General features: G+C 38.9%; 1 protein-coding gene across 1 annotated transcript in view; it reads right to left on the bottom strand.

Annotated features, from left to right (window-relative positions):
• FSHR (follicle stimulating hormone receptor) overlaps window positions 1-26,021 on the bottom strand; it is a 385,534-nt gene that overhangs the window by 13,796 nt on the left and 345,717 nt on the right. Inside the window, exons 5-8 of the mRNA XM_007953991.2 lie at window positions 24,033-24,104; window positions 22,428-22,505; window positions 14,342-14,410; window positions 14,156-14,230 (exon numbers count right to left, since the gene is read on the bottom strand). Coding sequence (XP_007952182.1) covers window positions 14,156-14,230; window positions 14,342-14,410; window positions 22,428-22,505; window positions 24,033-24,104 — 294 coding nt within the window. The remainder of the gene's footprint in view (window positions 1-14,155; window positions 14,231-14,341; window positions 14,411-22,427; window positions 22,506-24,032; window positions 24,105-26,021) is intronic.

Below are 26,021 nucleotides of genomic sequence, written 5' to 3'. Positions count from 1 at the left end.
GAACTATTTTATTAGGAGAGACAAGTCCCTTTGTATTTGGTAAAGTAGAGGGTGTGCAAAAAAGACCTTCAATTAAATGGATTGACACAGTGGCTGCCACAATGCACTCAAACATAGCAAGGATTGTGAGGATGGCACAGGACTAGGCAGTGTTTTGTTGTGTTGTGAGTAGTGTCATTATGAGTTGGAACTAACTCAACAGCACCTAACAATAAGGACAACCAAGCACATAACTTCCCGGCCAACAGAAAGCTCTTAATCACTGCTAGCCCTGTTTAGAAACATTGTGCATAGAGAGTGGCAATTGTTCTTGCTTTGTTGGAGAGTCTCTGCTTCAGTGAATCAACAGAGGTCTACATGGAAGCCAGCACAAATGGACAGCTTAACCAGATCTCTGTTCCTAGAGGGCTGTGGAGTCACATCCATTCTAGGACAACACCAATGATGTGGGTGCTTTTCTGCCAGTACCAATGGCAGCAGCAACCCTTGAAACAATCAAAAGCAGCTGGTAGGAGTGATATTGGTAGGAGTGATATTTATGTGGTACCAGTTTAGATCTCTTGGGGTCAGCAGTTTTACAGGTTGACCATGAGTAAATGCATCTGATTATGGTAATGGTAGCAAGCAATGACCAGGTATTGATTCATTTTAGCATCTTTGGGAACCCTTGGCAATACTTGGAGAAGGAGAATATTTTTAAGTCTGCATTTCCTTTAACTGAAGGCAGTAAGCAGTCAGAGCAGTGAAATTTGGAAGTCTGAACATATATATATATATATATATATATATATATATATATATCACCCCATATGTTCTCCCAGTCTGATGAAAACTATATTCTCAAAGGCTTGTTCTTATTGTGCCCATCTCTTGCTCAGAAATTCATAATGGCTTCCTATTGCCTGAAGATACCCACTTACAACTGCTGCCTTTTTTCTTAGTTGGAGAAGGAAGAATCTTTTGAAGTCCATATTTCCTGTAAGTCAAATTTCTTCTTCCCAATTTAACTTCTTATATACTACTTATCCATACTTGATGTTACTATTTCCTCACTTCACAATCCAAACTGATTTTTCTTCTCCCACTAGACAATACTCACAAAGATCTTATCTTAGTTCTAACCTTCTTGACTTTTCAATTACATTTCACATTTAAAACACGTCTCCTTTTTGAGGCACTCTCTTTCTTGGCACCAAATTCTACTTTATTTCTTCTAATTTCTTCTTTGACTTCTCCTTTTTTTTTTTTTTTCTTTTTTTTTTTTTTTTTTTGTGGATTTACCCTTCTCCTCCACTTTCTCATCAAATATTGGAGTTTCTTTGAACCTAAGCTCTCTTCTCCTTGTACAGACTCTTTCCAGATGATCTTATCCACTTGGTTTCAGATATCAAGCATAAGCTAATGGATTCTGAATGTATACAGTAGTTCAGATCCTACTTGTGAACCTCAAGACCAGACAACCATCCTTTGGTTGGACCCTGCCATTTTGATGAATTGTGTGCATCAAAACTGAATTTACCAAATTTCTTGTAAACAACTTTCTTGTAAACTTTCTCCCTATTGTTTTCCCATCAGAAAATGAATCCTCCATCATCCCCTGTTGTTTAAAATAGAAACGTAGGAATCATTCTTGACATCCTCTGGTCTCACACTTGAACATTCTATCAGTCTCTTGTCTTCTCAAGGTTACTTTTTAAATATGTTTCAAATCAGTCTACTTCTCTCCTTCCCTTCTGCTACCACTTTAGGTCACTATAATCTCTACCTAGACAAATGCAAGAATTTCTGAACTTTCCTTACCGCACTATCTATTTCACTTCCCAATGCAATCTTTTGGAAATGCCAATCATATTGTGATTTCCTGTTTAAAACCTTTCAATAATCCCCGTTGCACTTAGGATGAAATACAAAGGACTAGGTGCTGGACATTTTCTTAGTTTCCCACATAATACCTTGTCAATCAACTTCCAATTGGGTTCAGGGGATAGAAGGCACTGACAAGAGATTGGAGGGTGGAGGAAGGGTACAGCCAGGGCATTCTCCTTCCACATCTGCCTCAGCTACAGAATCTTCTTTGTGACTCCAGCTTTCATTCGAACAGATCTGCCTTGGTTACAGTTTTTATCTTTTTCCCTAATTCCTGGGTTCTGGTAAGACCACTGACTTATTTGCTCCTTAAGTCCTAGAATTACCTACTATTGCTGTTGATTCCCTGTTTGATATTTGGGAAAACATATATTTAGAGAAAATGGTTATCTTTATATAATACTTAAATATTTTATCATTAGAGGACCTTAGGTGGTGCATGATTAAGTACCTGGTTGCTGATCAAAAAGTTGGCATTTCAAACCTGCCAGTAGCTCTTTAGGAGAAAGATGTGGCAATTCTACTCTGTCCTATAGGGTCATTATGAGTTGGAATAGACTCAACAGTAATGGTTTTTGTTTTGTTTTTATCATTAGTCCTCTTTTTGTTAGATGCCAATTAGATCAAATGTGTCCGTACTGTTCATTGTTCAACTCTTCCATACACTCACAGGTTTTTTGCTTGCTTATTCTATCACTAATGAGAGAACTACCTATTAACTAACATTGTCCTCGAGTCTATCCCGACTCATAGTGATCCCTCTTTGGGTTTCTGAGGCAGTATCTCTATGGAAGTAGATTGCCCAATCTTCCTTCCAAGGAGTGGCTAGTGAATATGAACTTCCAGCCTTCTGGTAAGCAGTCAAATGCCTTAGGCATTATGCCACCATAGCTCCCACTAATGAGAGAAGTGTGTTAAAATCTTCCACTGTGATTTTGAATTTGTGTTTCTTCTTCTATTTTGTCAATTTTTGCTTTATATATTTTGATGACCTTTTATTTTTTTCCATCTTCCAATATTTTATTCATTTACATTGCTCAATATATTATATTCATTTTAGGAATATTAGCCATTCCAATATCGATGAATATTAGGGTTGATTCCAATTTTATGCCTTTGCAAATATGGCTTTTATAATTTTTTAGAACTTTTTTTTTTGGGTGTGTGTGTGTGATTATTTTACATGTTTGTTCTGGGTTATACCTAGACATGGAATTGCTGGTCCATAACCAAAAAATCCAAACTCACTGCCATCAAGTCGATTCCAACACATAGTGACCCCCACTGGGTTTCCAAGGTGGTAAATCTTTACAGAAGTAAACTGGCTCGTCTTCCTTCCATGGAGCAGCTGGTGGATTTGAACCACTGACCTTTGGTTAGCAGTCAAATAAATACCTTAGGCACTACACCACCAGAATGCATATATTCAGCTTCAGTTGATGCTACCAAACAACATTACAAATTTTTCACACATGCATACATACTAGCATTGTACAAGATGAGTAGTTACTAATTGTACATACAAATTGTGATTTTTTTAGGTGTATACAAATATGGAATTTTTGTATCTTTTTGGGGATTTTTAAAAATTTAGTAATAAATGTAACCCTTTGGAAATTCTCTATCAGTCTTTTTCTGCTTCCTTTCCTCCCTGAACTTCAGGTATTGGAGGGCCCATGGACTCAGTGTCTGGACTTCTTTCTCTATCTTTTTTTACTCTGTAAGGAAACTCATCAAGTCTTATGACTTAAGTCTGATGACTTAAACATCATTTATATGCTGATGGCTCCCAAAGTTTATCCTCAGGGTGCTCCACTTTCTTGAACTTTAGACTCTTATGTCTACTTGTCTCTTTACAGTCTTCACCTGGATGTCCAATAGACATATAGAGCTTTGCATATTAAAAATTGAGCTCCTTATATTCCCTGAAAACTACTCCACCTGAAGCCTTTGCAATTGTTCATGCAAAGACTTCAAAATCATTCTCTCACACCTCATATCCAAATTCTCAGCAAAGAATCTTTGCTCTACCATCTATTTATATCCAGAATCTAACTACTTCTCACAACATTCATTGATATCACCATGGGATAAAAGTGTCAGTGTTCCAACATCTCATTTCTATTTCTTACATTTGTATTACAATCCTTCAGATCTGGAGTCCCTGGAGGTAGAATCTTGTCCATGAATCTCTGTACTCATGTTGAGTCTTCACTCTAAATGACTCAGCTGTCCTAGCCTGCTCCTCTTATGCTTGCTATTGTTCCAGAACTTCTTAAATTTCTTCTCTACCTTAGGAGATCTTTCTGGTTTCTCTCTGCAGTCAACCACTTCTTTGACCAGTTCTGCTATTGATACTTTCTCTGTTTTCTGTTATCAAGTTCTCATTTCACCTGGCATTTGGGCTCTCTCCATCTCTCCCTCCCTTTTGTTTCCCCCTCAAATGTGAAAGGGAACAAAGGTGGAGGCCCACCTACCTGTTTTATTGAAAACAACTCAAGGCTCCCTCCAAGAAATGAAATAAAAGCATAAAAAAGTCTTTTACAACCAATTTAAACCAAGCTATCATTCACTGTGATTGAGTTGATTTTGACTCATAAAGACCTCTCCTTTGGTTTCCAAGGCAGTATCCCTATGGAAGTAGACTGCCTAGTCTTCATTCCAAGGAGTGGCTGGTTTGAACCACCACCCTTTGGTTAGCAGTCAAATGTCTTAGGCACTATACCACCAGACCTGCCACAAACATTTTTCATATTTTTTAAAGTAATACAAAGCAGATAACTGTTTTTCATTCTTTGTTATGCCTACTTCCATCTTTAGGTTTAGAATTTAGAAACTAATCACATTAATTAAAGAGTTACAAAAGGAAACATATTTTATATTCTATTGAATATCATGTTATTATCTTATGTACTCTGTGGTGGCTTAAAGATGATTAAAAATTCTTGGACACTCTTTCCATGTATGATTGATTTTTCCCTCCCCTCGAGTCCAAGCTGAAGAGTGATGACTTTTTCCAGTAAAGTGTGGTGAAAGGGAAGCCAAGTCAGTTCTGGAGGGTAGAGTTTAAGAACAGTGACAGCTTCTGTCTTGGTCTTTAGAATCCTGAGCTACCATGAGAGAAGTCTGACTACCCTCAAGTCACCATGCTGGAAAAAAAACCCAAGCCATGGGGAGAGGCCCTGGAGGATGAGATGCCACATGGGAAAATTATATGTGGGAGGCCAGTGGGGAGAGGGTGGAGAGGCTATGAAGCACCAAGGCACCTGGTGTGTGAGTGAAGACGATGACTTGGAAGTAGATCCCCAGAGACAAGCCACCCAAATTCCTGGAACACAAAATTGTGAGCAAAATGGAATAATTATTTTCAGCTACTAAGTTTAGGGGTAGTTTGTAATATAGCAATGAAGCACCCAAAAGGACTCCCACTGAAGTCTCTATGACTCTTGCATTTCAAGCAGTTGTGCAGATATGTGTGTGTGTGTGTGTATGTGTATGTATGTATGTGTGTGTGTGTATATATATATATATATACAGTTCTGGAAGTCAGGAGTCTGAAGGTGTCAACAGGTCTTAATTTCTGAACATAATTTTTGGACTCTTCTAGATTCTGGTGGCTTTAGATATTCCTTGGCTTGAGGCAGCATAACTACAATCTTCACCTTCATTCTCACATGTCCATCTACCCTCTGTGTCTGTGTCTGTGTCTGTCTCTTCTTATCTTCTTGTAAGAACACCAGTCATATTGGATTAGGGATCAACCTATTCCAGTATGATCTTTATGCTAACTTCACTTATTGCTGCATTCATTCTAATTCTGAAAATATATTATTTCCAAATAGGGTCACATTCACATGTACTGGAGAACATATCTTTGCAGGGGACATAAATCAATCCATAACAGCAAACAAGTATGCAATAGCATTATATTCTGTAGACTTCTGCCTCTCTCATAACTTACGAAGTTTTGCTCTATGTACTAGCTATTCATATTTGCATTTTATATCCTTGAGGGCAGAGGGCCCCTTGCCTCCTTACTAATGCCTTACACATAGTAAGCACTCACACAATTGCTGTTGTTTGAAGATATGCTGAAGAGTGACACTGAAGAAGGATTGGGAAAGGGATAAAATAGATCACCCCAGACAACTGTTGTGTCCTCCAGTCTCTACCAGTGACAAAATATCTTGTACCTGTGTTTTCTCTTCTGTAGAGGATGGTGAAGTAAAGTGTGGTGAAAGACCAACAAGATGAGTTGGTACAATGGCTAAAATTATGGGCTCAAGCATCAAAGATTGTGAGGATGGCACAGGATTGGGCAATGTTTCATACTATTGTAAACAGGGTCATTATGACTTAGAACCTACTTGATAACACCTAACAACTTGTGTTATTTCATATTGTTCAAATTTTCATGTATGTTTGTTTTATGTCTGTAGCCAGGTTTCAGATGCTGAGAGAGCAGGGATTATTAAGACACTTTTGTGTTTTGTGTTGCATCTGGCATAGGGCTGGATTTATGAGCTATATTCAGTAGCTAGTTATGTGATTAGCAGAGATGCTTCAGTGTCACAATACAAATGAAAAGCTGGAGAAAATCTTAAAGGAGATCTGAATCTAAAGAGAGATTGACACAAGCCAGACTGAGAGAAAATCTTGCTTTAAAGAGAGCTCAAGAAAACCGTGCTTCTGTGGCAGACAATTATGTGTGACCAACGTATCAAAGGCATCAAGGAAGAGAGCAACCTGTGAAGTTTACAGGGAGACGTGTGTTAGGGAATAAACAGAATAACTTGTTGGGTGGATTGACTTGAGTGCATTCAGTGACTAGGCATTAGATTAGGAAGCCTGCTGAGGAAGCCTGGGTGCCTGTCTGACTGCTCAATACTCAGGAGCCAGCTTGTATTTTCAGATTCATCCTTATCACAGCTACAAAATATATGTGCTTCTGTCATTTGCAGTGGGCGGCTTTACTTCTGTGAGGCTAAGGGAGATTGTTGGTGTCCTAGGATCCAGATATTCTGCTGGTAGAAGTTGAAAGGAGGTAGTGCTTGGTAAGAGAAAGAAAAGTCACTTAGAGTTCAGTACAGCAAAAGCCTTAAGTGCAAGTGGCTCCTGGGTGATAGACAGGGTGATACAAATTTTTGTAGAGGTATTTCTTTAAAGCTTACTATATACTTGCTGGAGTGATCCAACATGGAACTTGTCAAGACTTCCAAACTTTGGACTGGCAGAAAAATAATGTTTCTTTGCTAAATCCAAGGAATAAGAAAAATCCATAAAAATTTTTGTCAGTATGGACAAAGATGAGATAAGTGAGTACTTGGACAGTAGTGTGATTTGAGACTACACTATTATACCTATTTTTGTTCTCTATACCCTTAAAGCATGTACACACTCTCTCTTACACACAAACATGCACATATAGTTTATTCCATGGCTACAAGCCTTCCACATGGTGGAAATTTAATGATAAATTTTAATTCCTTTATAAAAGCACCCTCCATTGTTAGCATGCGAATATTCTTGGCGGGAGTAACAAAATAAGACCTTATCAGTTATTCACAACTTCATGGAAGCAAGTTATTGAAACTATTAGGTAAAAGTGGGCTCAGAGAAAGGCCAAGAATACAAAACATGGCACAGTGAGGGGTGCTCAGCTGAATTATTCTGGGTATTCATGTTTTGAGGAATAAAGGGAACCATGAGATGGGATCGTATCTTTGATCCTTGGAAGCCAGGTAGCAGAGATTAGAATTTATTTGAGCAGAAGAATGACTTACTGAAAGCTGTATTTTTGTAATATTAATTTTTAGAAGGGTGCCTGGCTCATAGTATTGCTTTTACCTGCTGTCAAGTCAGTTTTGACTCATAGCAACCCCATGTACAACAGAACAAAACACTCTCTACTCTCGCACCATCCTCATAATCTTTGCTATGCTTGAGCCCATTGTTGCAGCTACTATGTCAATCCATCACATTGAAGGTCTTCCCCTCTTTTACTTGCTGTCTAATTTACCCAGCATGATAGCTTTAGTAGCAAGAATGGCCAGACTTCATTGCTCCTACTTTGTTCATGTGATCAGGAGGGACCAGTCCCTGGAGAAGGATGTCATGCTAGGAACGTAGTAGATGTTGTTGTTGTTGTTGTTGTTATGTACCATTGAGTCGACCCCGACTCATAGTGACCCCTCCTTGGGTTTCTGATGCAGTATCACTATGGAAGTAGATTGCCCAACCTTCCTTCTGAGGAGTGGTGTAATGTCTAAGGCATTTGACTGCTAACCAGAAGGCTAGTGGTTCAAATCACCAGCCACTCCTCGGAAGGATGATTGGGCTATCTACTTCTATAGAGATACCACATCAGAAAAACAAGGAAGGGTCGCCATAAGTCGAATCAATGTAGTAGATACTCAATAAATATTTGTTAAGTGAATTGGAGGAAAAAAGATTGAAGATTGGAAAGGGGTACAACAGCTATTGCAGTAATTCAGGCACAGAATGATAAGAACTCCTCTGTTCTTCACACTTCCCCTATAAAAATTCACTGTATCACACAATGGCAAGGATTTATTTGGCAACTGCTGTTACCATAACCTCTCTTGAACATTTCTACTGCAGCACTTATTGTACTGGGTAGGATCATCTGTCCCACCACCAGCATGGAAGGTTCTATTTTTATTTATTTTTTACTGTCTCTATCCTTCACACACAGCATAAAACCCCAAAAAGTCAAACCCACTGCCATTAGGTTGATTCAGATTCATAGTGACCCTATAGGACAGAACAGAAGTGCCTTCTAGGGTTTCCAAGGCTGTAAATCTTCTTTCTCCTGCAAGGTGACTGATGGGTTCAAACTGTGGACCTTTTGGTTAACAGCCGATGCCTGAACCACTGGCCAGGAGAGCTCCTTGCATATAACATAGCACCAGACATTGAAGTAGCTAATACAATCAACAGTTGTTTTATGACTATTGCTGCTCTTTCTTCTTTGTATGTCAAAAGCAAGAATTCTCACAAGGTTGAAGCAATTTGTTGTTGTTGCTAGGTGTTGTTGAGTTGGTTCTGGTTTATAGCAACCCTGTGTACAACAGAATTAAACACCACCTGGTTCTGTTCCATCCTTACAATTGTTGCCATGCTTGAGCCCATCGTTGCAGCCACTTTACCAATCCATCTCATTGAAGGTCTTACCCTTTTTCACTGACTTTGTACTCTACAAAGCATGATGTCCTTCTCCAGAGATCGGTCCCTTCTGACAACATGATAAAGTATGAGAGGCAGAGTCTATACATTTTCACTTGTAAAGGCCATTCTGGCTATAATTCCTCCAAGACAGATTTGTTTGTCCTTCTAACAGTCCATATTCTTCACCAACACTGCAACTCAAAGGCATCAATTCTTCAGCAGTCTTCCCTATTCATTGTCCAGCTCTCACATGGGTGTGGCAAGAAAAACAGGCACACCTTAGTCTTCAAAGTGACCTAGTTGCTCTTTAATGCTTTAAAGAAATCTTTTGCAGCAGATTTGCCTATTGCAATACAGCATTTGATTTCTTGACTGCTATTGTCATAAGTGTTGATTGTGATCCAAGTAAAATGAAATCCTTGACAATTCAATATTTTCTCCATTTAATAATAACATTTATTATGTTCTTGTTGGTCCAATTGTGAGGATTTTTGTTTTCTTTATGTTGAGATGCAATCCATACTGAAGGCTGTCATCTCTGATCTTCATCAGTAAGTGCTTCAAGTCATCTTCATTTCCAGCAGGCAAGGTTGTGTCATCTGCATATCACAGGTTGTTAATGATTCTTCCTCCAGTCCTGATGTCATGCTTTTCATCATATAGTCCAGCTCCCCAGATTAATTGTTTGGTATATGGATTGAGTAAGTATGGTATAAGGATACAACTCTGGTGCACCTTCCCTGATTTTAAACCATGTAGTATTCCATTTTTCTATTTGAACAACTGCCTCTTGAGCAAGTTCCTCATAAGCACAATTAAGCATCCAGCCTCCCAAGAACAATGGCAGTAATTAAGCAAACATCATTAACTACTCACTGAGGAGACAAATAGTAGGTACTCAGCTCCTACTGGATAAAGGAGACAAATGGGAAGGGTAGTCTTGGGCTGACATTTCCAGTCCTTGTCTTCCAGGCTGATTTCATTCATAACTGCAGTCTTTCTTTTTGAGCTACCACTTTGGTTAACATTCCAACACATCCTTCCCTCTAGCAGTGACTGGTTTTGGGAATTTACATGCTGAAAAGTACCAGCAGGAAACACATTGGGACTTTACCTGGAGTCAAAGAGATTTAGCAATTCTAAATTCCTTCAACACTGTTAGGGTTCTTGGTTTTGAGATATAAAGCAGAAAGAGAGGCAGTGGTTGGTAATAAGATGAGGAGTCCAGAGAGGCAGGAGTTAAACATCTCTTCTTGCCCCATTTAATAAAGTGTGGTATAGCTAGTGCCACAAATTTGATTTGAACAATTTCTATTTTTCCTAGCAAAGATGTTATTATGGGTCAATCATTTCCATAAGTGTGAGCACATTTCTGGTGTAGTCTATCCTGACAGATGGCTAGAAGACCTCTCTTTCATGATCCCAGGCGGTATAAAAAGGCAATTTACTATCTATAGGACTGTGGGTACAGTGGTGTGGAAGAGAATCATTCTTATACAAATAATTCAATGTTTGAATCTGAACTATCAAATGAATCTGAGCTATAGCCAAATCAATTTGATAAACCATCAGAATGTGATTGTACTGGCTCCAGCCTGCAAAGGCAATGCTTTAAATTTTTCCCACAGGAAACTATTTCACAAGGAAACAGCAATTGCTTGATTGCTTAAAAAAAAAAAAAAAAAAAAAGAAGAAGCTTGAATGAGTTCAGGTGAAAACAGATGGCTGCTGATGTTCAAGGTCAAGACTCTGAGGGGGAAATCAGGAGGCTGGGTAATTCTTCTGAAAGTCGGTGGAGCTTGTGTGTGTGCTCCTGGCTTTCTCTACATCTATTTCTGTTTGCCATGGAACATCTCACCCTCATACCCTCAGGTGTTCATAGCTACTCTGTTCTTCACTCAACTAGAATATTTGCCTTCAGGAAAGGAGCTATCATCAGTTTGGGTGCCTTCTTTTTAACTCCCTTAGGATTCTTCACAAATATCTACTGAAGACAAAAGCCTGAGGGAGAAAGGAGCAAAAAATCACCACAGTTAGCTTGTGGAGGAGATATTTTGAAGACAGGGGAAGCTCCCCATTTTCCCAACATTAGTTCTAGAGCAGTGACTCTTACAGAGTGCTCTCTGGACTAGCAGTGTCAGCTTCATTTGAGAATTGATTGAATAGCAGAGAATTTATTAGACATAAAAAATCACAGGCCCAACCAGACCTACTGAGGTAGAAACTCTGGGAGAGGGGACCAGTAAATGAGCTTTTACAAGTCTTCCAGGTGATTTGGATGTACGGTGAAGTTTAGAACCACTGGTCTAGGGGCAATGAGACCCCTCAGTTGGGTTTTGTTCAGAGAGTTACATCACCAAAAGATTTGCCCTCTCCCCAGGAACAGTCTGCATCCAGTGATTCTCATTGTGGAGACAGAAAAACCAGGACCATCTTAACTCTAGCACTTCCCATGGGATCAGCTGAGACTTCTGTTGCAAATACATCACAGTTCAACTCCTTCCATCCAGCACTCCTCAGCAAATTTCCTGCATGTAAGTATCTTATAGCATGGTCTTCTCTTTTGGGGGAATCTGCCTCAGAGTTAAAGCCCGAGCTGCAGCAGCCTCCACTGTGGGCTGAGACATTAAGCCAGAGAATCTCAGGTGGGCTCCTCTGCATATTTTAAATAAGCAGCTCGTATGCCAGGATTTAGCTGGGGCTGGAGCATCAGCTTGCAAGTGGGAAATGGGATAGACCATAGAGTCCTACTGTCAGGAAAGCTGAGAGGCTAGAAGAACATTTATGGACTAATATGGAAGTTGCAGACAGGCAGGATTGATGTTAAGGTGCTCTGTCTTCTTGTCCTTGAGGGATGGAGGAAGAAACAATGATAGGCTGGGCTTTTGGCCAGGATCTTGCACATATATTCTTGTACACTGAGATGGAAAGATGTGGGAATATATCCTCATTTTCTGTCCTTTTCAGACATGGGAAATGCTTCATATTTTCTTTGGATTTTCTGCAAATTGCATTCACTCAATTGTGGCCAGATATGTTACTGCAGTGTAAAGGATGAAACAATAAGTCTGTGATTCTCAGATCCTTGGGGACAGATCCTCCTGCTTCTGATGGTGACATCCCTCTTCTTGCCTGAGTTCACAGTGGGGTAGGCTGGGGGATTAATGTTTTATGTTCTCCGTTCAGCATTCTTTTCAGACATATTTTGCTTTGCTACGGCCTGGGATCTGCTTATGCAACCTCAGGAGACATGTTTCTGGGCTGTGTTTACAGATCATTTGCTCAGGTTCTTAGGCTTGATCGTTAGTGTTTACAATTCTTTTCCCCTTGAAAAATGCACAAGCAATTGCAGAGGACCTTATTGAGTAACTTTCAGATGATTGATTTAACACATTTACCTACTTCAGGCAACATTGTTGTTGTTGTTGTTATGTGCCGTCGAGTCAGACCCGACTCATAGCGACCTCCTTGGGTTTCCGAGGCAGTATCACTACGGAAGTAGATTGCCCTATCTTCCTTCCGAGGAGTGGCTGGTGGGTTTGAACTGCCAGCCTTCTGGTTAGCAGTCAAGTGCCTTAGGCACTATGCTACCAGAGCTCCTAAACATAGTATGGTGGAAACATGTGGAACTTTGAGACCAAAGACCTAGTTCTGGTCCAAGCTCTGCCATTTACTATCGTGGTGTGATCTTTAGCAGGCCATGACCCTTCTTTGGCCCTGGTTTCTTCAGATAACTAATGAGCAAGTTGAAAGTCTTATCCAGCTTGAATATTCTCTGGAGTAGACAATGGATTGAGGTGCTATAGATTCAATTCAATATTGTAACTTGTACAGGTCACTTATGGAAACCTAACCTCTCACAGATATGTCAGCCATGAAAAAATAGAGGTGCTTATTTAGGAATAGTCAAAACCTTTAGAACTTGTTGCTAGGTGAAATTGACAAGCTGTGGTTGTGGTGATCAAAGACATTAAAAGATCTTTTTCTAAGTCCATGTCTCCCAACTCCTCTAAGAATAGGAATCATTGAGTATTACACATTCTAAGAACTGTGTACACTTGAGCATACTGACAGCATGCCCAGAATTCTCCATTCTGTATGCCTGTGTCCTGCTTTACACTTCAGAGCACATATAATGGCCTGATATAGTCAGTGATGTGTTTAATTATTACCTGACTCATCCATGAGAATATTCGCTTTCTCTGGGGAAGACATTTTTTGTGTTTCCTATTCTGTCCTCAGAACTATAAAAGTGAGTGGCATAGAGTGGTACTTAATAACTGTTTAATAACTGAAAATACATTATTTTACTTAGCTTCAAATAATATTAGTAGTAAAATGATGGCTGAGATTGTCAGGGAGCCCTCTTGTCTTAAGTGGTCCGGTAAGTGTGGAGTATTTAAAAACTTGAGTTCTGTTCCACATTTTTCTCCTGTTCTATCAGGGCCCATCAATTGTAGCCATGATTGGAATGGTTGTTAGTGGTAGCCAGGCACCATCTAGCTCTTCTGGTGTCAGGGTAGGTGAAACTGTGGCTTGTGTAGACTATTAGCCTTGTGGACTAGTTTCTTCTCAGAAACTTGGCTTTGAAATTCCTAGTCTTTGAGGATGAGGAAGGAGAATTGTTCCTTCACATCCAGGGAAGAGAAATAATAGCAGAGTGGCTAAGAGTCTATAGCATGAGATAGACTAGTTTGTATTTAAATCCGTACTCTAAAATCTGCACAACCTTGGGCAGTTAACACCTTCAGGGAAGCCAGTTTTGTCTTCTGTAAAATGGGAATACTAGTTACTAGCATTGATCATAGAAGATTATTGAGAAGATTAAATTAGAAAATTCATTTTAAGTTCTTAGGACACTGTCTGGCATATGGTAAGATCTCATTAAATTTTAATTATTATTATTGATGTTGTTACTTTATTAAAAGTTAGAATGTGGGTCAACCCTAAATTGTCCCTATATGTCTTTGTGCGTGATTGCCAGTCCTATATTGGAAGCTTCTGTGAGCTAAAGAGAGTTGACATCTAACTTACACAGGCACACACACACACACACACACACACACAGGCCTTGCACATGGAAACAAAGGAAGATACTCACAGAATGACAGGTCCAGAGGATCCCCAGAAAACATCATTAGGCAATTCTTTCAAATTATTGTTGTCACTTAGATTCCTGGGGATAGAATTGAGGAAAGGAGAAGGGAAACACAGAGCCACGTAAACATTTCTGTTGTAAGAGCCATTTCCCTCTAAATGGAATGGAAGAACAGTCAGGACTACTTACAGCTCATCTAGTTGGGTTCCATTGAATGCACAGTTGTGTATTTTTTGAATTCCATTCTTATTCAGCCATCTGAAATAAAGAGCCCATTAAAAAAACAATAATGTCACATGCAAACAATACAGAGTTTTCATAATTGGAAGCACTGGGGCAAGGTCAGACAGCTCAAGTTAGTGACATAAATAAAACGCTGCCCTGAAGACAGGGGGACAAGGTGGGAGAGAGACTGATTTATCACTGTATAACCTTTTGAGACTTTTGAAGTTGCTATTATGTACATATATTACCTATTCAGAGAAATAAATGAAATTTATTATTATTATTATCACTGGCACACTAGCCTGGATCTTGTAAGGTCTTGGCATATGTTATCCATGTGCAGAAAAGAAGCCACAGAGGAGGGCACCATGATCTTTCCTCATCCCGAAGGACAGAAGTCATACAATTATTGACAAGTGATTATAAGGCAGAGAAAGAATATTGGTGTCACCTTTTGTTAAGGCCTTAAGCCTTTCACCCATGCTCACCTACCACAACAGGCCTGTCTTCAAAAGTGATTTAATTAAGCTATCAGACAACCTTAACATCTCCTGTGACCCATAGGGACCTGGTTATTGGAGGTTTGTGGAGGTGGCTCTGGGTTAAGCCAGAAAGGAAGAGAAATCAATTACAGAGACTGTGGGCTGAGGGAGGATGAGGTGGTTGGTGTGGGTATGGGAGGAGGCTCTGAGGGAGGGGAGGACAGTCATCTTGTGAGTGCACAGAAGGTCAGTGAGCAGGTTTGCCTGGGCGGAGAACACAAGGACACCTTAGGCTGACAGCTCTGCGTTGCTCTTCTTCTGGGTGGATCAGGCAGAGCTTCAACCCAAGAGCTTCTTACCGTCTGCTCCTGTTTTGCTGTCAGGTTATTTTCCCTGGTAGGCTCAGTGAGTTTACTAATCACTCTGTTCAAAATACTGACCCAGAGAAGTGCCTATGTTTTAGGATTCTATTTCCTGAGCTGCAGTAAGTAGCTGGAAAAATCTTAAAATCACAGTAGAGCAACTGTACTTTGTTTTCCTCTGGAAAAAAATAAGCTGAAAAACTAGTTAGCTTAAAAAAATAAAAATAAAAAAATCCAAAGAGGAGCAAGGCAAACCACTTAAAACTTTTGCAACCAATTTAGCGGTTTCTGAGAGCAGAGGAGTCCCTGTGTGATATAAATAGGTAAGTACTTGGCTGCTAACCAAAAAGTTGGGGGTTCGAGTTCACCCTTCTGGGTGAAAACTCTAAATAAAAGACTGGGCGATCTACTTACCCAAAACCAGCCATTGAAAACCTATGATGTCTGGCATGGGGTCAACATGAGTCATAGCCAACTTGACCATAACTGGTAGCAGGTATGTACCTACACCCATGTACTTGGCCCCTACATATCCATGGCTTCAGACCCTCAGATCTCCCAACTAATTGGTGGGACTGTCCCAGGGAGAGAGTTTCTGGGACAGTTGCTTCTACCTTGTGGGATGTGGATCCCTGAGTGTTTTGGATCAAATGACAGGGTTACAAACTTTTTCTATAAAGGGCCAAGTATTAAATATTTTAGGTTTTGTGAGACAAATACCTATATTAAAAAAAACAAATCAAACTCACTGCCGTCGAGTCGATTTGACTCATAGTGACCCGTCCTTGGGTTTCCCAGGTGGTATCTCTATGGAAGTAGATTGCCCAATCTTCTTTCCAAGGAGTGGCTGGTGGGAACTGCCAGCCTTCTGGTTAAGCAGTCAAATGCCTTAGGCACGATGCCACCAGAGCTCCCATATAAGTACCTGTATAATACTTTTACTTTGCCTCAAAAGGCAAAATTGAAGATATTGCAGAGGTATTTATATGACAAATGATAAAAAAAAAATTTCTACCAAATTAAAAATATAATAATAATAATAACAATAATAATTGAGTACAGTTTTTTTTGGGCGGGGAGGAGGTGTGTAATAAAGCTTTGCTTTTCAGAAGAATGGAATTCTTTTTATGGCAAAGATAATATCTTGCTTAATTTAGGTTCAATGTTAGTGTGCCCTATTACTAAATTGTTTGCATGTATATCTGTAAAAAAAAAAAATCACTCTTGGATCCTGGGCCATAATTGGTTGACCCTTAATCTAACACACACACACACACACACACACACCAAACCCTTTGCTGTCTAGTCAATTCCAACCCATATATTACAGAGTAGAACAGCTCCACAGAATTTTCTAGGCTATAGTCTTTATGAAAGACTTTATCAAAGCAGATCACCAGGTCTTTCTTCTGTGGCACTTCTGGGTGGGTTTGAACCACCAAACTTTAGGTTAGCAGTCAACCACAAACTATGTCGTCACCCAGGGACCTATAATTTAACACACCAAACCAAACCTACTGCCATCTAGTCAATCCCAACTAATTGCAACCCATCAGTGCAGGGTAGAACTGCCCCACAGGATTTCCAGTAACTCTACAGAAGCAGTCTGCCTTATCTTTCTACTGAGAAGCAGCAGGTGGGTTCAAACTACCTACCTTTTGGTTAGCAGCCCAATGCCTTACCCACTGCTCTATCAAACCAAAAAACAAAGAAACAAAAACCCCTCACTACCATGAAGTAGATTCCAACTCATAGTGACCCCCATTGGGTTTCCAAGGTAGCAAATCTTTACAGAAATAGATTGCCCCACCTTCTGGTGAGCGGCTAGTGGGTTTGAACCACCAACCTTCTGGTTAGCAGTCAAATGCCTTAGGCAATACGCCACCAGTGCTCCCCAATCTAATGGAAGGGGATACCAAAAACATATTGGTTCCACCTGTTTTTCTGGAGAACAGATAATTAGTACTTCTCACAATATGTGTTCTACACATAGATGTTGCTCTGATTAAATAAAACATAGAATAGCTTTAGGGATTTATTGTATTCAGAGTAGCTTTTTATGTTGATGTATTTTTCTCAGTCAACAAATATTATCATGAAGAGAGGAGGGTGGCATTTTTAATGTTAAAAATGGATCAGTTTTTAACTGTTTTTTCCAGAATTTCTTCCCTTGGGTTTACCATAGGCTGTCCTGCTTTCAAACTACTAACAACAACAACAACTGTTGATATTTATTAAGTAGATTCCTGTCTCTAAAGAGAGGTAGAGCCTGTTTTAAAACTGGATGATGATGATGATAATGATGTCAACCTGGGCAACTTGGGCTAAGGAATAATTGAGTCATATAGTTCCTGGGACAAAAACCGGTGTATTCAGTCAGCAGAGATTCAGGGGGCTAAAAAGCAGAGCCTGCCTTTACCCTAAAGAAGGAAGGTGCTTGGAGGACTTGATGCATTAAAGATCTTGGAGGAGCAGGCAGAAGGAAGCTGAGGAAACACACATGAAGTGAGCCTCTCTCATGACCAGAGGGTGTGTGAGGAGTTGCCACACAGGGCAACTTCATTTTCTTCCTTCTAAATTAGGCTGCTGGCTGGTCATGTCTACTGCTGCCACTTTTAACACCTTCTCCTGCAAGGTCAGGGTGCAGTACAGAAAGGACACTGACACTGATACATGTTGGACTTTTTTGCTCACTTATTTCTGAGTCATTACTCAATTTTTTGTTAATCCTTTGTTGTTAGGCAGTTTTTTGTTTCCTTTTTTTTTAAATAATTTTATTCATTCATTTATAGAACATGGCCTCAGGATTTTGACAAATGGCAATGGATAGAAACTTTTTTCAGTTATCAGTAACATTTGCCATGGCTTTATTTATTTATTTATTTTTGACTGCATGTGGATGTTCCTACTGTGGAAAAATGCTTCTGTATCCAGAGATAGCCCCCAAAGTAAGAACAATTGGAGATTTAAGCTGTGCTGAGTATAAATCTTCTGACTCTATTATCTATGGATTAAGGACCATCAGAAGTAAGAAAAATAGGTGTTCTCGCAATGTGAATTTATCCTTTAGAGACATGTCTAAGAAGTGTTGATTCTTAAAAGAAAACTTTCCTCACTTGGAAATTATTTTCCTAAATTCAAGAGAATCACATGGGATCCTTGACCAGGAGTCACAGAAATGCAGAGGATCTATACATATCTTTTGTAAGTTTGGGTTTGCTAGGTTATGTCAGAATTTTTTATTTCTTCGGGTTGTTTGTATCTAGCTGGAGGGAGTTGAGATGAGGTAGATTAGGATGCCTAGCCTTAACGTTTTATGATCTGGACAAAAAGAATGTGTGTTAATGGGCACAGTTAATTATATATTTTGATTAAAAATAAATATTTCTCATTAGTAAATTTGCCACATTATAACATTATTTTTAAATCACCATATTTAAAAATGATACATATGTTCAGAGAAAAATTTAAAGAAATATAGATATCCAAGTAGAGATGATTACATTTATCACTAACCTTTTCCCTTCACGATAGAGCCTAGGAATTCTTTAACTGTTACATTTCTTTTAAAACCTAGTAGGCCAGTATTACTCAGGTAATTACCATTTTCCACAAGCTTTCTGTATTTTTTAATACTTTCATGGCTTTGATTATTTTGTTTCCTCTGCTTGACCTTTGCCAGTTCTCTGGCTAAATTTCATTCATCTCTTAAAGCCCATTTTAAACACAGCTTCCGTTTCTCAGTCTTCTTTCTCTCCCTTAACTCTTCCTCCAACCCTCACACAGCAGGCCAGTCAGAATAAATTGTCCCTTCCTTACTCTTAAAATAATTGCTTATTCTTTTATTTTGCACACATTCTATTCTGTATTTTAGTTCATTTATTTTGCTTTCCCCTCTTTTACCCTTCCCTCCATCCTAACATACTTCACACTCCAAATATGGGTTATTGAGTGAAAGGATTAGGTATTGTGGTTAGGTGGCATCAAGATAGTTCTGAACCACAGTGACCCTGTGTATGACAGAATTAAACATTGCCTGGTCCTGCACCATTATTACAATTGTTGCTACACTTGAGCCTATTATTGCAGTTACTGTGTCAATCCATCTGGTTGAGGGGCTTCCTCTTTTTCACTGGTCCTCTACTTTACAAAGCATAATGTCTTTCTTCAGGGACTGGTCTCTTCTGATAGCATGTTCAAAGTTTGTGAGACAAAGTCTCACCATCCTCACATCTAAGGAACATGCTGGCTGTACTTCTTCCAAGACAGATTTGTTTGCTCTTCTAGCAGTCCATGGTGTATTCAATATTCTTTGCCAACATCATAATTCAAATGCATCAATTCTTCCTTGGCTTCCTTATTCATTGTTCCACTTTTGAATGTATACAAGGCAATTGAAAAGACCATGACTTGGGTCAGGGACATCTTATAGTCGAAGTGACTTCTTTGCTTTTTAATACTTTGAAGAGGTCTTTTGCAGCTGCTTTACCTAATGCAATACATCTTTTTGGTACAGTGACTCTGTGTATTCCTTTCATCTTCATTTGATGATTTCTGAGTAGTACAATGGTTTGTCCATAGAATCTTTCAATATTGCAACTTGAGGCTTGAATTTTTCTTCAGTTCCTTCAGCTTGAGAAATGCTGAGCATGTCCTTCTAACTCCAAGTCTTTGTACATTTCATTACAATATTTTGTGTTCTCAAGACACCCTTTGAAATCTTCTGGTCAGTTAGTTTCTCATTTATCCACTCAACATTCAAGAGCAAGTTCCAGAGTGTCTTACATCCATTTTTATCTTTTCTTTCCTATCTTTTTAATGATCTCTTGCTTTCTTTAGGTATGATATCATTTCACAACTTATCTTATCTTTTGTCATTAGTGTCCAGTGCAAGAAATCTATTCCTGAAATGATCTCTAAATTCCAGTGGGATATTCTCAAGGTTGTACTTTGGCTCTCTGGTTCTATTTTAACTTTCTTCAGCTTCAAGTTGAATTTGTATGTGAGCAATTGATGATCTGTTCCACAGCCAGGCCCTGGCCTTTTTGTGACTGATGATGATATTGGGCTTCTCCATCATCTCTTTTCATAGATTTAGTCAATTTGATTCCTGTTTATTTCATCTGTTGAGGTCCACTTATACAGTAGCCACTTATGTTGTTGAAAAAAAGATATTTGCAATGAATAAGTCATTGGTCTTGCCAAATTATTATTTCTATCACCATGACTATATTTTCCAACTACCAAGTCTTTTTCTTTGTTGCCAACGTTTGCATTCCACTTTCCAGTAATTATCAATGCATCTTGACTGCATGTTTGATAAATTTCAGACTGCAAAAGTTGGTAAAAACCTTTAATATCGTTATCTTTGGTATTATTGGTTGATGTGTAAATTTGAATAATATTTGTGGTATTGGTCTTCTTTGTAGGCATATAGATATTATTCTATCACTGGGAGCATTGTACTTCAGGATAGATCTTGAAACATCCTTTTTGATGGTGAATGTGGTGCCATTCCTTTTCACTTTGTCATTCCTGGCAGAGTAGACCATATGACTATCTGAATCAGTATGACCAATACTGGTCCATTTCAGTTCCTTAATGCCTAGGATATTGATCTTTATGCATTCCATTTCATTTTGACAATTTCCATTTTTCCTAGATTCATACTTCATAATTCCATGTTTTGAGTATGAATGGATGCTCATGGCTATTTCTTGTCATTTTGAGTTGTACCACATCAGCAAATGAAGGTTCTCAACACTTTGCTCCATCCTGTGGTTAAGGTGGACTCCATTTTGAGGCCACAGCTCTTCCACAGTTGCATTCTGAGTGCTTCCCAGTCTGAGGGGCATGTCTTGCAGCACTCCACCAGTCAGTGTTCTGCTGTCCTTCAGATCGTTTTTCACTGGCCATTTCTTTTCAGAACTAGATCCCCAGGTGCTCCTTCTGAGTCTGTCTTAGTCTGGAAGCTCCCTGAAACCTGTCCACCATGGGTGACCCTGCTGGCGTTTGAAATAGCAGGGGCATTGCTATTCACAACAATATTCAAGACACCACAGTATGACCAACTCATAGATCGAGAGACAAGTGTCCTAATAGCTTTTACTCTTAATACATGCTTTTATTTTATTTTATTCTAGAAATATCCAATGCTTTTGATAGTCTGTTTTAAAAGTTTTTTTTAATGTTCTTTCAATTAATTGACATTCAATATAGTCCTTAGCTTTACTCCTCTATGTCTACTGTTTTTTCTCTCTTTTTACATATTCTTTTAAAAGCTAAGTCTCTGAATTATATTAATTCTTTGAAAAATTCTGAAATTATTTCATGACTAGAACTTTGCTTTTGGACATATTGGTATATGTAAGTAACAGAATATTTATAAAATGCTTTCCTTATAATTGTAATTACTGGGCTCCCAAATGTCATTCTGTGCCTCTAACTTCAACTGATCCTACAAATACTTATGTAGCCCATAAAACCAATAAATAAATAAATACATAAATAAACTCACTACCATCAAGTTGGATTCACTCATAATGACCCTTCCTTCGGTTTCCAAGGCAGTATCTCTACGGAAGTAGATTGCCCAATATTCCCTTGTTGCTCTACCACCCTCAGCAGTAGGTAAACTGCCATGTTGGCTATTGGCACACACACACAAAAATAGTAATTCCTATTGACACAGTGTGCATTTAAAACTTCCCCACAGGTCAAAGGTAGCAACTATAGCTTATTGAAATATGTGATTGAGAAGTGATAGTACACTTAGCATGGGGCTAAACAGAGGTGAGTTGGCATGGTCATAAGGGAACAGCCATATCTTTTTGATTCACCTCCTTCGAAGACTTTTTCTTTGGGTAAAAGAAGGTTTTCCAGGCAATAATTAGCTTTACTGATGCCTGAGCTATTCTCTCTTTGGAACAGATGTTGCATCACAGGAGACCATCATTCAAAGAGCAATTTTAAATACTTGAATTGCACCACAAAATCATAAATTATTAACATGACTCCATGTTGTGATTCTGAAATGTAAAGATGGGAAATGAGGAAAAAAAGCACAAAACTAGAGAGTGATTTAAATTTATTTAAATGGTGACATGCCAAAGTTACCTAAACAAAGAGGAGCATTCTATTATGAGAAAAAGATCATGAAATGAAAAATCAAATATTATTTCATTGGATTTTGTTTCCTTTACTTACAGAATCACAGTTTCAAAACTTAGTCCCGTGAATGAATTTCTTTCAATTGTGTGGATGTTTATGTTATCTTGAACGTCTCTAGAAGAAAGCACAGACAAATTAGACAATTTATGTCAGCCCCAGTGTCAAATTACCCAATAAACAAGGTAAGCATGGGCTTGCTTGTGCTTACTTACTAATCTCTAGTGAACAATTTTGCATGGGTGAAACCCACATGAAATTGTTCACTACATATTAATAAGTAAGCACAAATAAACCGGTGCCTGCTTTGCTTATTGGGTAGTCTGTTCCTGGTCAGCCCCAATTATGTAACCTTTCCACATTTAGCTTACTGGTATGTTATGGACTTTAACTGAACTAACATTTTAATTATTGAAAATTTCAGAAATAATTGCCTCTAATTTATCTTTGGTATATTCATTCTTCTTAAAAACGGAATTGCAGACATATAGCGGTTTTTTTCTGAATATTTTCTTAGCTAATTGCACTGTGTTAGAATTCTTTATTATCCTTCCTTATAGAGTTAGTGTTTGCTCAAGAGGGCAAAGACACTTAAGCTGATTTTTCACCTTCATACCAAACTTTTCTTTTCACCTTAACTGAGTCTTCATCTTCCTCCTGTTTCAATATCATTCTTACAATTAGTTTCTGTTCTGCTGTCCTTAAGTCCCAGACAATATTATCATTATTTTGCTCTTCCTGAATGAAAGGACGGAATAAGTCTAATTTTTCTGTGTATATCCCTCTTCCTCCCATCAAGCTTCCCTGTTAGGTGTATTTTGATACAAAAATGTACAAATTCTTTGCTCAGAACAATTTGGCAAATTCTGGGAAGATTCCCTCTCTTCCTCTCTTCCTCCTTTCTTCCTTCCTCTTTCATACCTTCCCCACCTCTTCCTTTTGAGTCTCTCCAGGGTTTTAGAATTTCATCATTGAAAATAAACTTGCCATGACATGTTATCTTTTCTCCTCTTCTTTCAAAATACAGATACTCTGGAGAAGGCCAAAATATTAAGTCACTAGCACTGTAGCATGAATTTATTTGTTTATTTCTTTGTGCCAATGGGAGCACGAGAGTTCTGAAGGGAAGATAAGAGGCTAGTAGAAGACAGATGCGTTGCAAGAGATAGTATATGAAACCCAAAACCAAAACCACTGCCATTGAGTTGATTCTGACTCAGTGATCTTATAGGACAGAGTAGAACTGCCCCATAGGGCTTCCAAGGCTGTAAATCTTTCGGGACCATGGAATAGCTCGGGGATTTGAACTACTGACCTTTTGGATGGCAGCCGAATGCTTTAGCCACTATGCCAGCAGAGCTTTAAAGAGTACTGATGAGAGAATTCCCAATCTTGCCACAAGCCAGCTCCATCGACAGTACCCTTATTGAGGAGCCTAACATGTTAACTTTTTCCAAACTGAGATTAGCTAGCCTGCAGGTGAAACTACACACACTTGCTGCTTGCCTTTCTGTCTCGGCTCACCTCTTACTCAGAACAATGTTTGGAGGATGTGAACTACATAATGCATATTACAGTCCCAGAGGCTGTGAGACAAGGCAGATACTGTGTAAAGAGTTGGTAACCACTCAAGAAAAAACTTACAGTAAAACCTTTTGGAGAGATTGAATCTTGTGAATAGCTGGCAAGCGCTTAATGCCTGTGTTGGATATTAACCTAGAGGGAGACAAAGTGAGAGTGAGGCATATATGAAACTGAGTATTTTAACAATTGTTAAAGTTTGAGCTTTCTACACTCAAAGTATGAATTTCAGCTATCAGAAAAACCTGCTAGGAAATACCATCATATATTTAAATCATGCTTATATTTTATATATTTTAATATTCCAGTCAAGGTTTAGCAAGTTATTGATTGCTTAAAGAAAAATAAACTTATTCTTCATGCAGAGGGGGATACAATGTCACAGTGTATACTTTTTTTTTTTTTAAACTTGCTATGATGCCATGATCCAAAAGCAAATTTCAAGTAGATAAAAACTTTTTGTAAATTATCTCCAATTTCCAACCTCTTCATTCTTTTTGGAGAATTGTCCTTTCCCACTCCAAATGCTTCTGTTGGCACTAGAGCGTGAGATCTCATGTTGATTAACCCCAGAATGCATGTAACTTATGTTGACCCAATCAGCCTCTCCTAGGAACAAGTCTTTTGGAGCCAACACTCTTAAGAGATGGCCCATTAATTCCTATGGCTGAAATTTCCAGAAGTACCTTGGATCCTTCCCAAGAGCACATTGTATTGTCTTGTGTTTGCCAGGAAGCAGAGCCTGAGATGAAGCCTGGGCTATTGGTAGGGTCATGGATTGAATTGGCTACCCCACAAAATGTGTACCACCTCAGCTGGGTCATGATTCATAGTGATTTTGTTGTTGTAGTTTTTAGGTGCTGTCGAATCGTCTCCGACTCATAGAGACCCTATGCACAGCAGAACGAAACACTGCCTGGTCTTGTGCCAGCCTCATGAGCCTTGCTATACCTGAGCCCATCATTGCAGCCACAGTGTCTATACATCTAATTGAGGGCCTTCTCCTTCTTTGTTGATCCTCCACTTTACGAAGCAAGATAACCTTCTCCAGGGAATGGTTCCTTCTGACGACATGTCCAAAGTATGTTAGGCGAAGTCTGGCCGTTCTTGCTTCCAAGGAGCATTCCTGCTGCACTTCTTCTAGGACAGATTTGTTAGTCCTTTTAGCAGACCATGGTACTCTTAGTATTCTTCTCCAACACTACAGCTCAAAAGCATCAACTCTTCTTTGGCCTTCCTTATTCATTATCCAGCTCTCAAAAGCATAAGAGGAGATTGAAAATACTGTGGCTTGGGCTGGGTGCACCTTAGTCTTCTAGGAAACATCTTTGCTCTTCAACACCTGAAAGAGGTCTTTTGCAATACATCATCTGATGTCTTGACTGTTGGTTCCATTGGTGTTGATTGTAGAACCAAGTAATATGAAATCCTTGACAACTTCAATGTTTTCTCCATTTACTGTGAAGCTGTTTATTGGATGAGTTGTGAGGATTTTAGTTTTCTTTATATTGAGCTGTAATCCACATTGCAGACTGTAGTCTTCATCAGTAAGTGCTTCAAGTCATCCTCATTTTCAGCAAGAAAGGTGTATCATCTGCGTACTGCAGGTCAGGTTGTTAATGAGTCTTCCTCCAATCCTGATGCCATGTTCTTCTTCATACAATCCAGCTTCTCAGATTATTTGCTCAATATACAAGTTGAATAAGTATGGTGAAAGGATACAACCTTGATGCACTCCCTTCTTGATTTTGAACCATACAATATCCCCTTGTTCTGTTTGAACGACAGCCTTCTGGTCTATGTACAGGTTCTTCATGAGTACAATCAAGTGTTCTGGAATTCCCATTCTTTACAGTGTTATTATAACTTGTTATGATCCACTCAATCAAATGCTTTTGCATCGTCAATAAAACACAAGTAAACATCTTTCTGGTATTCTTTGCTTTCAGCCAAGATCCATCTGACATCAACAATGATATCCCTTATTCCACATCCCCTTCTGAATCCAAGTTACATTTCTGAGAGTTCTCTGTAAATGTACTGCTGCAACCA

The sequence above is a fragment of the Orycteropus afer genome, unplaced genomic scaffold (assembly GCF_000298275.1).
Source record: "Orycteropus afer afer isolate SDZICR_OR568_19922 unplaced genomic scaffold, OryAfe1.0 scaffold00423, whole genome shotgun sequence".
In the NCBI taxonomy this organism is placed as follows: Eukaryota; Metazoa; Chordata; class Mammalia; order Tubulidentata; family Orycteropodidae; genus Orycteropus; species Orycteropus afer.
This window is presented reverse-complemented; position numbering and strand designations above follow the sequence as displayed.